Source organism: Garra rufa, chromosome 18, assembly GCF_049309525.1.
Source record: "Garra rufa chromosome 18, GarRuf1.0, whole genome shotgun sequence".
In the NCBI taxonomy this organism is placed as follows: domain Eukaryota; kingdom Metazoa; phylum Chordata; class Actinopteri; order Cypriniformes; family Cyprinidae; genus Garra; species Garra rufa.
The window spans coordinates 11,199,684-11,218,737 of NC_133378.1; the positions used below are offsets into that span (position 1 = coordinate 11,199,684).

At 34.4% G+C, this 19,054-nt stretch overlaps 1 protein-coding gene across 4 annotated transcripts in view; it reads right to left on the reverse strand.

Annotated features, from left to right (window-relative positions):
• Nucleotides 1–18,150, reverse strand: part of mitfb (melanocyte inducing transcription factor b) — an 87,712-nt gene extending 69,562 nt beyond the window's left edge. For 2 of the 4 annotated variants that reach the window (XM_073822852.1, XM_073822849.1), the window contains exon 1: nt 18,047–18,150. In XM_073822852.1, the coding sequence (XP_073678953.1) occupies nt 18,047–18,150 (104 nt within the window). Of the gene's footprint in view, nt 1–1,916; nt 1,924–18,042 lie in introns of all 4 variants that reach the window. The other 2 variants (XM_073822850.1, XM_073822851.1) reach the window with 2 other exon arrangements.
• Nucleotides 18,151–19,054: the final 904 nt, after the last annotated feature.

Sequence of the window (19,054 nt, forward strand, 5' to 3'; positions counted from 1 at the left end):
AAAGCATGTTAGAGAGCACACTTTCCTTTCACAGCTCGACAGGCCTCCACACACACACACACACAAGTGTAAAGACGCATACACGATTTTGGCTCTGTTCAGTATGAATGCCCGCACACTGCATACTTATGGTTTTCCTCTAAAATGGCTTAAAGGGGTAAACAACATAATTCTAATAAAGCATCTTTGTTGAATATAGATTCTAACAATATATGTTTTCTGAAAGGCAGATTAAAGGATTAGTTCATTAGAATCTAGAAATGTTTTGATATTTTACTCACCCCCTTGTCATCTAAGATGTTAATGTCTTTCTTTCTTCAGTCGAAAAGAAATTACGTTTTTTGAGGAAAACGTTCCAGGATTTTTCTCCATATAGTGGACTTCGATGGGGATCAATGGGTTAAAGGTCCAAATAAAAAAAAATAAAATTTATATACTTTTTAACCACAAATGCTTGTCTTGCACTGGCTATGTGATGAATGCATGGTTAGTTTTTCATCTGTTTACTCCAGTTCAAAAAATCTAATTTTCTCCTTCAACTTCAAAATTATTTGCATCGTTGTTTTAGCTATTTTTAATTGTTTTGTAAAGGGATTTTGACATTTTTTGCATGTTTGCTACACTCTACACTCTATATTTGCACTACATTACTGTATTGTCATATCATTATGGTCAATATCTTTATGTCTTTATTAATTTATTTATATATTTATTCATGCATTTTTTTCCTGCCCTTTTCTGTTTTGCCAATCCTTGTGAACTACTAAACAATGCCATGTGGGGACATTTTTGAGTGATAATACTAATGGAAATGTTTTTTTGTTTGTTTGTTTGTTTGTTTTTCAATAATAAATACATAATTTACATCAGGCTGTTAAAGTCCCCCTGAAATCAAAATTAAATTTTTTTTGGCTTTTTGTATGAATATATTAGCCTTAAGATTATCTATAAGCTAGTGTGGTTCAAAATCAAAACAACAACAAAATTCGCATTTACAAGATATGAGCATTCAAAACTTACAGTCTCGTCACTTCCGCCAATATGAATCAACGATTTTGATGACATCACCGTGCACTTCAGCTACTCATCAAACGTTCTGTCCAATCAAATGCTCTCTAGAGTCCGTAGCGTCCCGCCCCCTACACAGAGACGCAATACACGGAGCAGATCATATGCGCTCATATGTGCGATCGGCATGTATTAAACTACACAGCCTCAGCATGATTATGATCACTATTTTGTTTTAGCAAGAGTTTCATATTGAATCTATGGGGTAATTTATTAGTCTGTGGCTGTCATAAGCTTACAAATGCGGCTTTACCGAGCTCAATGGCTCTGGCCCGAGCAGATTGGCTATTCAAAAGAAGTGGGCGGGGCTGGGCGATATGTTTTTGTTTCAGTTAAAAGTACATCACCACATAGAATAACGCTGCATGTTTCAAGGCACTTCAGTGGACCTTTAAATTATGTGAAATAAATGACAATACATTTTTAGCAGTAGAATTAAATAATGTGTTGAAACATATATGTTACGTTAAAAGGGTTAAGAATTCATTATTTGAAATAAAATTAACATTACTTGAAATACAATATATATTCCCAGAGCAACATTTTTTACAAGTTAAGAGAAAATAAGAAAATAATAGTTGAATTTATAATAATGACCCTGATCAAAAGTCACTTGATTTTTTAAACTCTGTTGTTATCTGAATGATCCACAGCTGTTTTTTTTTTATTTTTTATTTTTTTATTTTTTATGAATCCCTTGTTTGTCCTAAACAGTTAAACTGCCTGCTGTTCTTCAGAAAATCCTTCAGGTCCAACGAATTCTTTTTTTTCAACATTTTTGTGTATTTGAACCCTTTCCGACAACGACTGTATAATTTTAAGATCCATCTTGTCACACTGAGGACAACTGAGGGACTCATATGCAACTATTACAGAAGGTTCAAACGCTCACTGATGCTTCAGAAGGAAACACAATGCATTAAGAGCCGGGGGATGAGAACTTTTTGAATTTGAAGATCAGGGTAAATGTAACTTATTTTGTCTTCTGGGAAACATGTAAGTATCTTCCGAAAGTAGCTTCTGAAGAGCAGCACTAAATGTAAAAAATATCATATTTAGGCAAAATAAGAAAAATGTACGCATCTATATTCTATTCAAATGTTTTCACCCCCTCAATGCATCATTTTTTTTTCTTCTGAAGCATCAGTGAGTGTTTGAACCTTCTTTAATAGTTGCATATGAGTCCCTCAGTTGTCCTCAGTGTGAAATATGAATCTAAAATCATACAGTCATTGTTGGAAAGGGTTCAAATACACAAAAATGCTGAAAAATCAAAGAATTTGTGGAACCTGAAGAATTTTTTTGAAGAACAGCAGGCAGTTTAACTGTTCAGGACAAACAAGGGACTCAACTAATCACTAAAAAAAATGCTGTGGATCATTCAGGCAACAACACAGTATTAAGAATCAAGTGTATGTAAACTTTTGAACAGGGTCATTTTTATAAATTGAACTATTATTTTTTCTTGTGGACTATATGTAAAAATCTTTCATGAGAAATATCTTATTCAGGTCGGTACTAAATAAAAAATATCATGCATTTTGTATGATCGCTCTTATTTTGGTAAAACAATTAACATTTTGCAGATTCTGTGAGGCGTCTATAAACTTTTGACCTCAACTGTATTGGTGATACTAAAATAAGTAATGCTATTCCAAACATAGCCATGCTTTCAGAAGTACTGCGAAACAAAATGACTAAAACTGAATTTTACTGAATCCCACACAAATGCACTTTCTGTGAAAAAGTCAAATGGCTTTGCTGTACATTAAGTGAAGCAATCGTTAAAGAGGAAGAAGCTCTTTTCTGTAATGTTTACAGTCTGTTGTCGGCGTCACAGCTGACATATAGTGGGGCTCTTTGTTGTAACATTTACAGGATGGGTGGGGAGCACTTCATTCGATTTGTTGCCTCCCATTGCCATAATTAAGTTTTATTCATTCTCTCCTCACTTGTTTGCTGGGCTTGAACTCTCTCTTTCAGCTCAGGCTCTACTGAGGCCTAGACAACACACAAGCTAAGAAAACACAACAAATAGCTCAACTGTGCTACTGGACAGTACTGAAATACACTTTAGATCTCATTTTCATCCTCACAGACTCATTTTCAATTGCTTCAAAAGCAAGTGTGCCATGTGAAGGTCTTAAATTGACCTATTTTGAGTTGTATGGACAGATGATTTTATATTACTATAAATGTTTTATACAAAATGTGGAATAATGTGCACAATAAAACCATGAGCATTTCATTTGATGTCACTACTATTTGACAACAAAACCAGTCTTAAGTAGCATTGGTATATTTATAGCATTTATAGCATATTTATAGCCACAAATACATTGTATTCTTTTATGCCAAAATCATTAGGATATTAAGTAAAAATCATGTTCCATGAACATATTTTGTAAATTCCCTGCCGTAAATATATCAAAACATACCTGTAATTTTTGATTAGTAATATGCATTGCTAAGAACTTCATTTGGACAACTTTAAATGCGATTTTCTCAATATTTAGATTTTCAGATTGTTGTATCTCGGCCAAATATTGTCCTATCCGTTACATAGATCAGTGGAAAGCATATTTATTTCATATGATGTATAAACCTCAATTTAAAAAAATGATTGGTTTTGTTGTCCAGGGTCACATTTAATATACAGTATTATTTTAGTATTATTTATTTACTGCTGTAATTTTTGTTCAATTTAAATTAGCTTTTATTTTAATATTTTATACTAAAATTATTTAATATTAATATTTTTGTCATTTTTATATTTTTTTAATATATATATTTATTTTTATTTCTGTTTTAATTTTAGTAATTTTAGTACTTATTAACATTTTTGTATATATCAATATTTCTAAGTTCTTTTTAAGTTTAATATGTAAGATTTTATTTTATATATTTTTTACTTTTTTATATTTTAATTTATATTTTTATATGATTTTATGCAGCTTTATTTCAATGAACAGATTTTGTGAAATATTTAAAATATTTCACTGATTATAAAATTACGAATTGAAATCTGTTTATCAATAGATTTTGGAAATTAAATAAGGAGGAAGTGGATCTAACTAGTCCATGCCTAACTAAGCTGGAATAATTACTGCAAAGTACTACAAAGCTCTAGGAAATTTACACATGTGCATTAAAGTGCATGAAATTCAAATGTACTGTAAGAACAAACTTTACGTTCCAAGCAAACCAAAAGGTTACGTCAAATAGTTTTGCTTTTAGAATCTCTAATATAAATGGGCACAATATTTGTTCAGAAGCAAATACAAACATTTCTTTGTTACACTAATCTGTAAATCTCAGATCTAAAATCTATAAATGAACAGATTGAAACCCTACCTCTGGGCTCGTGTCATTTACCACAGGTCTTCTTCACTCCAGTTAGCGACTGCTCTTCTGTTCACACTGCATTTATGCTCTGTGTCTAATGATACTGAAGTGACTCAATTGACTCTTCTCTGTATTTGTCTTCACTCACTCAACACTCAACTTTTATCAGCTCTGCTGGAAACACTGACACACTCACACTTCACAGAATGAGGTGACGAGGAGGAAACATTTTGGGTAACCGCAGCTCTCCAGAGATTTTATCTGATTTACGGCACTTCTCTGCAATGATTCGCTGATTTGTCATCAATTATTTTAAGCTTCTGAAATGGAGTGTTTTAAAGCATTATGATAATCAATCATTTTTGGTAATCGTTTATTTAAATAATCTTTACAAAATTAAAAAAAATAAATGATTATAAAACTGTAATGTTCTGTCATCATGTACTTGGCCTCACGTCGCTCCAAACCTTCTCTTTTTTCCGATGAACATAAAAGAAGATATTTTGAACAATCTTGGTAACCAGCCATTGTCTTCTATAGCATTTTTTTTTTGTGTCAATGGCTACTGGCAACTGTTTAGTTATTAACACTGTTGAACATATCTTCTTTCATGTTCAACAGTAGAAATAAACTCTATTCTGGAACAACATGAGGGTAAGTAAATGATGACAGAATTTACATTTTTGCGTTTGCATCATGTCAAATTACCATAATTACCACATTTCAATTTGTAAATTGCATTCATGTCTTTGTAGAATTAATTACTTGTAAATTCTGAATATTCAGAGGGCTTCAACTGAAACACACAAAATGCCAGCAGTTTCAGCAGTAAAATGTAGTTTATAGGGGTGTGATGAGACACTTATCCCATGTGACGAGACAAGATACAAGACTGGGTTCACAAGAATGAGACGAGACACGAGACTGGGTTCATGACTACGAGACGAGACACGAGACTGAGTTCACAAGAACAAGATGAGACATGAGACTGGGTTCACGAGAACGAGACAAGACTGGGTTCATGAGAATGAGACGAGACTGGGTTCATGAGAATGAGACGAGACGAGACATGAAACTGGGTTCACAAGAACAAGATGAGACACAAGACTGGGTTCACAAGAACAAGACAAACCTGGGTTCATGAGAATGAGACGAGACACGACACTGGGTTCATCAAAACGAGACGAGACTGGGTTCGTGAGAATGAGACAAGACGAGACACGAGACTGGGTTTACAAGAACAAGATGAGACACGAGACTGGGTTCACAAGAACAAGACGAGACTGGGTTCATGAGAATGAGACAAGACGAGACACGAGACTGGGTTCAGGAGAACAAGACAAGACGAGACACGACACTGGGTTCATGAAAAGGAGACGAGACTAGACACGACACTGGGTTCATGAGAATGAGAGGAGACACGAGACTGGGTTCACAAGAACGAGACGAGTTGAGACACTAGACTGGGTTCACAAGAATGAGACAAGACGAGACACTAGACTGGGTTCACAAAAACGAGATGAGTTGAGACACTAGACTGGGTTCACAAGAACGAGACGAGTTGAGACACTAGACTGGGTTCACAAGAACGAGACGAGTTGAGACACGAGACTGGGTTCAAAAGAATGAGATGAGACACTAGACTGGGTTCACAAGTACGAGACAAGATGAGACACGAGACTGGGTTCATGAGAATGAGACGAGACGAGACACGAGACTGGGTTCACAAGAATGAGACGAGTTGAGACACTAGACTGGGTTCACAAGAACGAGACAAGACGATACACGAGACTGGGTTCATGAGAATGAGACGAGACGAGAAACAAGACTGGGTTCACAAGAATGCGACGAGTTGAGACACTAGACTGGGTTCACAAGAATGAGACGAGACACTAGACTAGGTTCACAATAACGAGACAAGACAAGACACGAGACTGGGTTCACAAGAACGAGACAAGACGAGACACGAGACTGGGTTCATGAGAATGAGACAAGACGAGACACAAGACTGCGAATGCAGAATGCGACGAGTTGAGACACTAGACTGGGTTCACAAGAAGGAGACGAGACACTAGACTAGGTTCACAAGAACTAGACAAGACAAGACACGAGACTGGGTTCACAAGAACGAGACAAGACGAGACACAAGACTGGGTTCATGAGAATGAGACGAGACACAAGACTGGGTTCACAAGAATAAAACGAGTTGAGACACTAGACTGGGTTCACAAGAATGAGACGAGTTGAGACACTAGACTGGGTTCACAAGAATGAGACAAGACAAGACACGAGACTGGGTTCATGAGAATGAGACAAGACGAGACACAAGACTGGGTTCATGAGAATGAGACAAGACGAGACACAAGACTGGGTTCACAAGAACGAGACGAGTTGAGACACTAGACTTGGTTCACAAGAACGAGACAAGACAAGACACGAGACTGGGTTCATGAGAATGAGACAAGACGAGACACAAGACTGGGTTCATGAGAATGAGACAAGACGAGACACAAGACTGGGTTCACAAGAACGAGACGAGTTGAGACACTAGACTGGGTTCACAAGAATGAGATGAGACACTAGACTTGGTTCACAAGAACAAAACAAGACAAGACACGAGACTGGGTTCATGAGAATGAGACAAGACAAGACACGAGACTGGGTTCATGAGAATGAGACAAGACGAGACACAAGACTGGGTTCACAAGAATGAGACGAGACACTAGACTGGGTTCACAAGAACGAGACGAGACACAAGACTGGGTTCACAAGAACGAGATGAGACGAAACACGAGACTGGGTTCATGAGAATGAGACAAGACGAGACACAAGACTGGGTTCATGAGAATGAGACAAGACGAGACACAAGACTGGGTTCATGAGAATGAGACAAGACGAGACACAAGACTGGGTTCACAAGAACGAGACGAGTTGAGACACTAGACTGGGTTCACAAGAATGAGATGAGACACTAGACTTGGTTCACAAGAACAAAACAAGACAAGACACGAGACTGGGTTCATGAGAATGAGACAAGACAAGACACGAGACTGGGTTCATGAGAATGAGACAAGACGAGACACAAGACTGGGTTCACAAGAATGAGACGAGACACTAGACTGGGTTCACAAGAACGAGACGAGACACAAGACTGGGTTCACAAGAACGAGATGAGACGAAACACGAGACTGGGTTCACGAGAATGAGACGAGACCAGATTCTTAAACTTTAAAAAAAATCCACAATAATGAAATATATAGGGAAACATAGTATTTTATTTAAATTAAGAACTAAATTCAAAACAATGTAGGTGTATTTTGACATCAGCTTGTACTTTATGAAATTAAACTTCTATTTTAATGAATTGTATGCAGTAATAAACATGTAAACTAAAGCTGCATTATTCTGGATAAACTGAAAAATACTTTTTTTTATAAATTGGAGATTCTCTCACGATTCTGAAGAAAAATGATTAGAAATCTAAACAAAATAATGTAATTTACTAGAGGTTCTGACAAAATGTTCACTGCTTAAGACTTACATATTTGAATATATAAGATACTTTCATTTTGATCGCTACTGTAGACAATAAGTGTTTATCGGAAATCATTCTAATATGCTGATTTATTATATGTTGGAAACAAATGTGCTGCTTAATATTTTTCAGGACCTGTGATACTTTTTTCAAGATTCTTTGATAAAAATAAAGTTACAATATACACTATATACTATTTAAAAGTTTGGGATCAGTAAATATTTTCTTTCTTTTTTTTTAAGAAATTAATACTTTGATTCAGCAAGGATGTGCTAAATGCATAAAAAGTGATAGTAAAAACTTTAATTGTTAAAAAAATACATATATTTGAAACTTACTTTTTATTCATCAAAGAATCAAAGAAAAAAGCATCACAGGTTCCAAAAAAAAGCAGCACAACAGTTTTAACACTGATAATAAATTAGCATATTAGAATGATTTCTGAAGGATTGTGTAACACTGAAGACTGGAATAATGATGCTGAAAATTCAGCTTTGATCAAAGAAATAATTTATATTTTAAAGTTTATTAAAATGAAAAAAAAAATAATAATATAAGGAATTGAAATAATATTTCACAGTATTACTGCCTTGATAAGCATAAAAAGGACTTCTTCAAATACCATAAAAAATCTTACTGATCCCAAACTTTCGAATGGCAGTGTACCAAAAGACCAGCATGTACCAGGCAGCATATCCATAATAATACTCTAGTAATAGTACTCTACATAAATGTTGTTTACATGTTGTCCACATGTTGTTTACATCTCACTAGAGGCTCTAGTTCAGATTTCCCTACACTGCCAAAAGGTCTCTGATCATCTCAATGTCCCATAACCCAGATGACACAACACTGATTTCACAAGTGTGTGTTGCATCTCACGCAACTAAAAAACTTCAGAAACACAGAATATATCTCGAATAAAGTGTGTTTTGTCTTCTCTTTTTGTATATATGTTTCTGCAAAAATCCAAACAAGCTTAGCACTCCTGCAATTTGCTTTTTTGCAAGTAAACTGATCTGATTTTTTTAAGGATGACTACATTGTATTTACTAGAAATATTGTATGCTGTAGACTTTAACTATTAGTCTGCTTCCTGTATTTTGTGGAATATGTTAAACTGACTCAGTCTGCTCATCCTGTTTTTGTCACGTGCGAATAAGGGTGAGGTCTGGGTCCAAATGCAGGTGAGGAGTTTAATGAAATAATAACAAAATAAACAAACAAAAGGCCAACACGGCACAAACGTGAGAAACAAGAACACAAAATGAACAGAACAGGGAACACGGTCTAAGGCCAGGATATCAGGAACACAAAACATACAGACAGAACAAAAGACAATGCAGCCATGAAACAGGATGAAAAGTGAGAGTTCTTATAGTCCAGATAATTGTGAACAGATGTGAGTGTAATCAGTGCTAATGACAAGACAGATGTGAACGATCAGGGGAGTGTAGTGCTAGGGGAACAGCGACCTCAGGTGGCTGAGGGAACCCACAGTCCAGAGTCATGACAGTTTTAGGCAATTTATGCTTACTAATGTTTTAAAGCTACATTACTGTTCAAAAGTTTTTTTAATAATAGCAATAAACAGTATACATCTAGTAATAAATGTGACCCTGGGCCACTTTTAAATTGAGATTTATTTAGCAATATTTGGCCGACATACAACTAATTGATAATCTGGAATCTGAGGGTGAAAAAAAAATCTAAATATTGCGAAAATCGCCTCTAAAGTTGTCCAAATGAAGTTAGCAATGCATATTACTAATCAAAAATTAAGTTTTAATATATTTACAGTAAGACATTTACAAAATATCTTCATGGAACATGATCTTTACTTAATATCCTAATGATTTTTGGCATAAAATATTTGTTGGCTATTGTTACAAATATATCCATGCTAATTAAGAGTCCAGGATCACAAATAAAGTCCCTTCTGCTTACCAAGGCTGCCTTTATTTGATCAGAAATACAGTAAAAACCGTTATATTGTGAAATATTTTTACAATTTAAAAAAGCTGTTTTTTATGTGAATATATTATAAAATGTAATTTATTCCTGTGATCAAAGCTGAATTTTTTTAGCATCATAACTTCTTCAGTGTCACATGATCCTTCAGAAATCACTCTAATATGATGATTTGCTTCTCAAGAAACATTTATGATTATTATTAATATGGATTTTTTTTCTGCTGAAGAGAAGTTTACTTGATTAAATAAATGCAACTTTACTGAGTAAAAGTCTTTCTTTTCCAGGGAATATGGATCACAAATAAAATTTTCACACTAGAGGGAGGTTAATATGAATGCACATTTGAAGGTTGACGCCTGAAATCTTTTTTGGGAATTTTAGGAGGGTCAAAGAAAAAAAAAAACAGGAACTCTTGAAATCTGACTAAGGAGGAGTTGCGCTGATGACCACCTAAAAATACACTCCACCGCTCCAGTGTCTTGCGTCAAACTCCCAACCGCAGTGGCCTTGTAATCGACAAAGCTGTGAAAAATCAAACCAGCTTGCATGTCCTTATCTGTTATTATGCAACTAATCAACCGCTGAGAACAATCATCTTCCGCCACTGTCCTTATAAGAGCAGAAGTATGCACTGACCGCATTATTGTATTCAAAAAACTGTTTCATGAATGAAAATAGGAGTTTCAAGAAAAGAGAGGGTTGTGAGGAGTGCTGGAGCGAGTCCAGGATGTGAGGATGTTCTCATTGATGGCCAGCATGATTCTTGACTGCAAACACCTGCTCCTGCCACTCAGCCTCCGGCTCTGCTGCCAGATCAATATCAGGATCGCAGAACTACCTCTGACATCTTGACACCAGTCTCAACTGCCAGCGGCTACAGGCTGCAGTTCATGCCAGCCTCTAACAGCTCAAGGGCATGTAGCACTTGGTAACTTCTGATGTATCTAAATTAATCACCTCAAAATCAATCCCTTTTTTTACTGATAATGCTCCATAATGCTGCATGAGGCTCAAGTTTTACAAATTCTGCTTACAACTAATAGAACAACTAAATAGCGAACAACTACTAAATACAGTAAAGTTAAAAAAGGGGAAAATTACTGTATTTTAAGATAGACTGAATTTTTAAATGCTTTTGAAATTTTGTGATTATATATTATTATGGCTATAAAAAAAATAGGTTTTATTTATATAGTGCCTTTCCATTGCTCAATATTTATTATTATTATTTATACAAAATTACATTTTTTAATAAAATACACTAAATACACACATTACCACTGTAAAACAAATGTTTCAGAAAAAATATAATAATAATAAATATATTGACATATTTCATGTTTTACATTAGAACTGTAAATTAATAATGTTAATATTTACAGCTGACTTGATTCATTTTTAAATGTTAGACCATCAGATGTCTTATTTTGAAAGAAAATTGCAGGGATTGTATAGGATTCCCACAAAATCGGGCCCCAATAACGTTATATTTATCCACTAAAATGGATTTCAGATTTTAAATCAGATTTTACCAAGAGAACCCCACCAAACAACTGTATTTTACCCTCTGAACGCATGTTTTACTGGGGGGGGGGGCATACCTGTAATTTCAAAAATTTTATGTCAAAATGCATTCTCTTATAGATTATTATTACAGGTATGCCATTCATAGGATTGTCTCCAGTGTAAACAGTGAGCCTTCCAGGCACCGTCACAGCATTTAAACTGTAATAACAATAAGTATAAAAAATAATACATGTTTTACATTAAATTAATTAGTAAATTAAAAATGCTAATATTTACAGGTGACTTGATTAGACTTAGACCATCAAATGCCTTATTTTGAAAGAAAATTGCAGGGATTGTGTTAGTATTCAGCTAACTAAACATAATGACGAGGGTTGCCAAGTCCATGATTTTACCGTGAAATTGGGCTACTTCAAAACTGTTGCTGCGAGTTGTTTTACATGTCCGTGGGTTTAGGTAACCCAACAACGTTATATTTATCTGCTGAAATGCAGATGTATTTTACCATCCAAACGCATTTTATACTGGGGTTTTGTTGGGAAAACCTGGCAACCCTGATGATGACTAAACAGTTTAATTTGAAAGGTGTAGTTTGCAGGGGTTTTTTATGTCAAAATGCATTCTTAATTCTTAATCCAGGTTATAGTTCATTTATTATTACAGGTATGCCATTCATAGGATTGTCTCCTCCTAAAGTGTAAACATTGAGTCTTCCAGGCACCATTAAAGCATTTAAAGTGTAATAATAATAAGTATATTAAAATAATACATTTTACATTAAAGCTGTAAATTAATAATGATAATATTTACAGCTGACTTGATTCATTTTCAAATGTTAGACCATCAAATGACTTATTTTGAAAGAAAATTTCAGGGATTGTGTTAACATTCAGCTAACTAAACGTAATGACCAGAGTTGCCAAGTCCACAATTTTCCCACTAAATTGGGCTACTTTTAAACTGTTGCTGCGAGTTGTTTTTCATGTCCGTGGGTTGAAGCGACCCCAATAACATTAGATTTATCCCCTAAAATGCAGATTTTTTTCAGGAAAACCCGACGAAAAAAGCATGTATTTTGCCCTCTGAAATGCGATTTTTACTGGGGAACATGATTGGGCTAGTTTTGAGTGATGATGACTAAACAGTTTAATTTGAAATGTGTTTGTAGGGTTTTTTTTTTTTTTTTTTTTTTCAAAACGCATTCTCTTAATCCAGGTTATAGATAATTTATTATTACAGGTATGCCATTCATAGGATTGTCTCCTCCTAAAGAGTAAACATTGAGCCTTCCAGACACCATTAAAACATTAAAACACCATTAAAACAAGTGGCCCGCCCAGACCCGTCAATCATTCCAGCTCAACCAATAGTGAGAGTTTGGGGCATGGCTACTGAAGTAAGCTGATCCTATTAAGGCGATGTGAGATCATGGGATCATGATGCATTACATGGGAGTAAAAAATCATTTACATAAGTGCAAGCCAATAGACATGTGGGGTAAATAGGGTAAAACAAAAGAAAAACTTTGGCAATATTTTTAAAAGTTGGAGACACTTAGTGGAATCTTTGGATTTTAATCGAGAGTTTCTTCTTGACAGTTAAGTTAGAGTTCAAGTTTTGTCAGCTATTTATAGTCAAGACCCAGATAGTACAATTTTGTAAGGATAAGAATTATCATAAGGCTGTGATGCATGTAAGGGGCCGTTGCAAAGATTGTTTAACATGCTTAATTTTTGTAACTGTAAATGGCACTAATCATAGAGAAGCTGCTTACTTCACCTTTAAGTAAAAAAGTTGACAGTAGTAGTAGGACAAAGATGTTCAAAATAGAGCTTTCAGGCCTAAGTTGTCATTTTAAGACCTTCTATTTAGCCCACCATGTCACATTTTTTTTAAGATTTGAAGGGGCCAAGCACCCAAAGTGAACTCATCCTAGGTGGTTTGTGCGATTTTCATCTAAATTACCTCAGATCGTCTTCAGAAAATGCTGGCCAAAAGTTATCAAAATCTTTTTGATATACCACACCGTTTTCTTAAAGGGGTCATTGGATGCCCATTTTCCACAAGTTCATATGATTCTTTAGGGTCTTAATGAAAAGTCTATACTTTGGTTATAAATTCTCAATAGTAGTGTAAAAAACACCATTTTACCTTGTCAGAATCAGCTCTGCAAAATATCAGCTCATTTTAAGACATGACCCCTTTAAATGCCACCGAGCTCTGCTCGGCCCGCCCCTCTCTGGGATTATGTTTACTTTAGCCGCATTTATCGGCGAAACTTGCCAACAAGCACATTATTAAGAAAGGCCATTTGCAAATATATATATATATATACATACATATATATATATATATATATATTACTTTTAAAGATTAAAAAATACCACTGGGTGGATTTTTTAGCGATGCACCGATTGCAATTTTCTTGGCTGATTCTGATTCAGATTTTTTAGTAAGTGTGACCTGCCGATTCCGATTTTTACTGTAATGAAAGCATATACAGAAATATTTTCTTTAATTAAATCTATTTTATAATAAAATAAATTAATAAACATTACAGGATCTTCTTACAACAAAATAACTTTAACAACAAAATAAAGTGCTTTGTGCCTTTGAAAAAGGTAAAAAATTAGTTCCTGTAATAGTTATACTAGTTACAAAAATCTGTTTGATATTTTATAATAAAAGAAATGAATAAACATTACAGCATCTTCTCATAATAAAAATTAACAAAATAAAGTGCTCTGAGCCTTGAAAACATTAGAAATAAAATATAAGTAACAAAGCAGGCTTACTTACAAAAATCTACTTTTCTTCAATGGATTTTATATGGATTTTTAAAAAAAAATTAATTACAGGATCGTCTCACAACAATAACTTTGAAAACAAAAAGTGCACTGTGTCTTCAAACAGGTAGAAATAGCAATGCTAGTACTAAATCTATTACTTGAGCATTAATGGCCAATGTTTCTTGATAAAGAGAAGCATTTCTGCCTTTTCATCAAGAATATTCATTCACATATGTGACCCTGGACCACAAAACCAGTCATAAGGTTAAATTTTACAAAACTGAGATGTATACATCATATGAAAGCTCAACAAATAAGTAAGGATAGGACAATATTTGGCCGAGATACATCTATTTAAAATCTGGAATTTGAGGGCGATCTACCACCTTCGACACTTTGCGAGCTTTGGCTTAGACTCGGAGCGCTAGCTTTAGCTTCTTTCCTCTTTTCAAACGGTGTATATTCAGCTGAGTGATGGTTCTGATGATGGAAGTGTCTTATTAGGTTTGTTGTTACGAAGGTGTTTGTGGTTGTTCCCTCACGTTGTATTTTGGCCTTATAAATGTTACAAACGGGGATCTTCAACCCTAATCAAACACACCTGAAACAGCTAATCAAGGTGTTCAGGGCTAATTACAGACAAGTGTGTTGAAGCAGCATTGAAAAATTAAGTCTGCAGGAAGGGAGTTCTCCAGGAGCAGGGTTGGAGAATCTTGATCTTTACCAAGTTATTACTGAGCAGAACACTTTACCTCTGTTGTGCTGCTTGCAGCTATATTTTGTTTCGTTTTTTGCATTGAAAGACAATATGTGACCCTGGACCACAAAAGCAGTTTTTAGTAGCACTGGTGTATTTGTAGCAATAGCCAAAAATACACCGTATGGGTGGTCAAAATTATTGATTTTTCTTGTATGACAAAAATTATTAGAATATTAAGTAAACATCACGTTCCATGAAGATATTTTGTAAATTTCCTACCGCAAATATATCAAAACTTAATTTTTGATTAGTAATATGCATTGCTAAGAACTTCATTTGGACAACTTTAAAGGTGATTCTCTTATACTTTTAATACTTTGACTCTAGATTTTCAAATAGTTGTATCTCAGCCAAATATTGTCCTATACTAACAAACCACACATCAATGGAAAACTATTTATACAACTTTCACAAAAAATGACCCTTATGACTGGTTTTGTGGTCCAGGGTCACATTTAACTGAAGTTTACCGGGCATTTTTAACATATTATAGCTAGATATAACATAACATCTGTTTTCAACCCACTGCCCTCAATAAAGTTAGATGTTTGGCCTTTCGTAGTAAAAGTTTGGGTACATCTGTAGAAATACCTTGCAGCATCGTAAAAAAATGAACATATACTTGAGCTGAATTACGAACCCCACTCTGATACATTTTAAGGGCAATGATGAGTTTAATTAATTTCTATGACTTTCCCAGTGGATTTTTAAAAGCCACACTAGAAACAAACAACAATGTATATTCATTATAGAAATGGTAACATTTCATTTAAAATAACAAAAATCTCTCATGACTGGGAACATGGATCCAAACTTCAGATACAATCAATCAAAAGTGTCACATCTTGCATTCGTTTGTGATCCAACACCCTCGTTATTGCGCTCAATATTTTAGCAACAAGCCAAAATAGTCCCCCCAAAAATTACCCGCAGCATCTGAGGTATTAGCCTGCGCTTCTATATTTATGATGTTAATTTTCACCTCATGGCGGCCAGAGCCGTCTGCCTCATCTAAATTAAGATCTCACCGTCTGCCAATAAAGCTGCACCGAAGACTGCCATGGCGAAACAGTCTGGGAAAACGCAGTTAGTGCTGATGAGGAAGAAAAATTACTTTTCATTTGCATACCTATGCATTCATTTGATATAAATGTAACATTTTAGAAGATGAACTTGTGCATCAACATCAAAAGTGTGACTACATATGCATATGCACATATATCAGAAAGATCTCAAATCACATCAGCTTAAAGCTAAAAGACTTTACATGAGGAGCATAAAGCATCTATGAACTTCAGCAAAGCACAACAATATAAAATAATATACAAATCCAGTCACACTTCATTTTAAGGTGTCCTTGTTACAGTGTTATTATACATTTAAGTCCTAAGTAATATTAATTAACTACAAGTACTATATAGTTAGGGTTTGCCTTAGGGTTACTTGCATGTTTATGCATAATTAATTGTTATTATAATATTAAGTACATGTAACATGTGTACCAAGGACACTTTAAAATTAAGTGTTTCTAAAAATCCAATATATCTCATTTAGTTATTTAGTCTATTTTTGTTTAGACTTTTGCCTGAACAGTATAAAAAGCATTCAAATAAAACACTTTGTCTGTTAAAACTCTCACGTTTTTTCGTCTCAGTTTTGACTGTGAATTCATTTGTATGACAATTTCAGCTTCATGCTGGTGCTGCTTGAAATAAAATAAATAAATAAATAAATAATAAAATTAAATTAAATTAAATAATGAAACATTAAGTTACAAAAATCACCTAAAACTGCCCATAACAGTAATAACTAACAGTCTATTTTTTTATAAACTGACCTCATAAATTTAAAATAATAAAAATTAAAAATAAATAAATAAAAATACACAAAATGTCTACCTAATATAAAACACAGGCTGCACTTTATTATCTAAAAAAAAAAAAAAAATCATTAGTTTGAAACTTTTAAAAATATTTTCATATAGTTAAGACCGGGGCTAGTTGTCACAGCTGAAATATTTCAATAAAATGATAAACTATAAGGTTTTGTGTCAAAAGTATGAATGCACAAGTGTTTGTTTCCTCTAATAGTGGTTTTATAAATTTCAAAAACAGTTAAAAACCCTCTAGACTATTTTTTTTTCTGAATTGTACACAAAAATCTAGTATCATCCTATTTTTTTAGCTGTTGGTAACAAGTGAACAAAATAAAACCACGTTGACACATTCAGAGTTAACTACAATACACGATATAGTAGATTTAACCAAAAGATTCAGCTGTCTTCATCAATTTAATGTTAATATTTACAATAACAATAAGCATTACAATTTATTGCATTATTAGTAAGCCTAACCTATTTATTTAATTGTTTGTCTTTCTTACTTTTACACATCTGCTGTTTTCACTCATCGTTTTGTGTTTCAAAATAAATATTTCCGCTTTTCCTGCAAAACATGCACTGCTACTGTCACAAAAGTATGTAAAAGAGTGTATATTTTATCGGTGGAGATGTTCAATATGTTTAGCAGTCAGTTTGTGTTTATACACAATATAGGCTAATCACACTAAAATATTGACCGGAATAAAAAGTGCGACTAATCTTTGGGATCTGCTGTATTTATAACTGAGGAGACAGATCTGCTTTACATAATGTTTATGAAAGTCATTAGAAAGTGTCGCCAAAGTTCAACACACTTTTAAAAGAGTTTCATAACTAAGGTCTGCATACAGACACAGGCTACATGAGTAAATATTTGATGATGATGTTGTATCCTAAGGCGTTGTCTACTGTAACACCCATAAGCGCTGCACGAAACGGGACGCAACGCAACTTCAACGCTGCTATTATAATAAGCGCGGCTGTCAACACCGCTAAACACTCCGGTTTGTGGATGGAGACAGCGCAGCTGATTCTTATTAAAAAGGCAAAACTAGCAACTAACTAATTAAACAATAAAACAAAGTCTTTGCACAACATATCACACTTTTTAAAAACATGCAACAGGAAAAAAATGCATTTCAGAGCTGTCAAACGCTCCATTCACTGACCTGTTTTTCAGCGGCTGGCTCTTTAACTCGTAATACGTTTTAGGCTCCTCGTGAAATTCCTCTCCGACTTCAAAGTCGGGCACGATCCCCGATTCGGACTGCATTTTCAAAGTTGTCAACTTTCGTCAGCTCCCAGGTGGAAAATAATACGTCAGTTCAGAGCCGTACTCTCAGACGCACGAAGTGCCAGCCACCGTGATGTCAAGCTGTCAGTCCTCTGTGCGCTCCGCTAGTTTCGTTTTGTAGTCCGTTAGGAAGGCTGTCGAATGCAGCCGCATGAAGCGTGGAACTACAAATCCCAGAAATGACGAGAGCCTTGTGTCAGCATCTTTTCATTGGCTGGAACCGAAAAGGGGGCGTTACTCTTAAATCAGTAAGGTTTTTCACATTTTGACTTATCTACATGTTATAAACAGTTGCATTTCACTTGTTCAGTACATGATTTTTTTTTTTTTTTTTTTTTTTTAGAATTTGTATTATTCACCGCGGATAATCGTTGTTTGTGTTTTTAAATAAACGGATTTGCGTATTCATTTCTCTCTGTGCAATTTTGTAAACAGAACAATTAATGTCCACGCGATGGCGGTATAATATAAAAAATTCACAAAAAATAACATTCTCATACATCAACTTTGTGATCCAGTCTTACTTTTTCAATTAAAACTAACAGATTTAGACTGCAGGTGAATAATGGGAAAAAAAATAATAATAATAACTAATAGTTATCGCCTTACTTACCCAGTTGATTGATTATATTGATAGTTGCAAACATTTTTTTTGTATTACAGGTTTTCTATGTTAGGTTTAAATATGCAAATGAGGCATTATTTAATGAAATATCTGCTAATTTGCATTTATGTCTAGTGCAAAAATCTAAACACTGGATGAGGTCAGTTTCAAAATTCTTGTTTATTTTTTATTTTATTGTATTTTTTTTAAAAGTCAAAAGCTTTTACAGAGAGGATTTTGGGTCTCATTTTGTCACTCCACAATTCAGAAAATACTTAG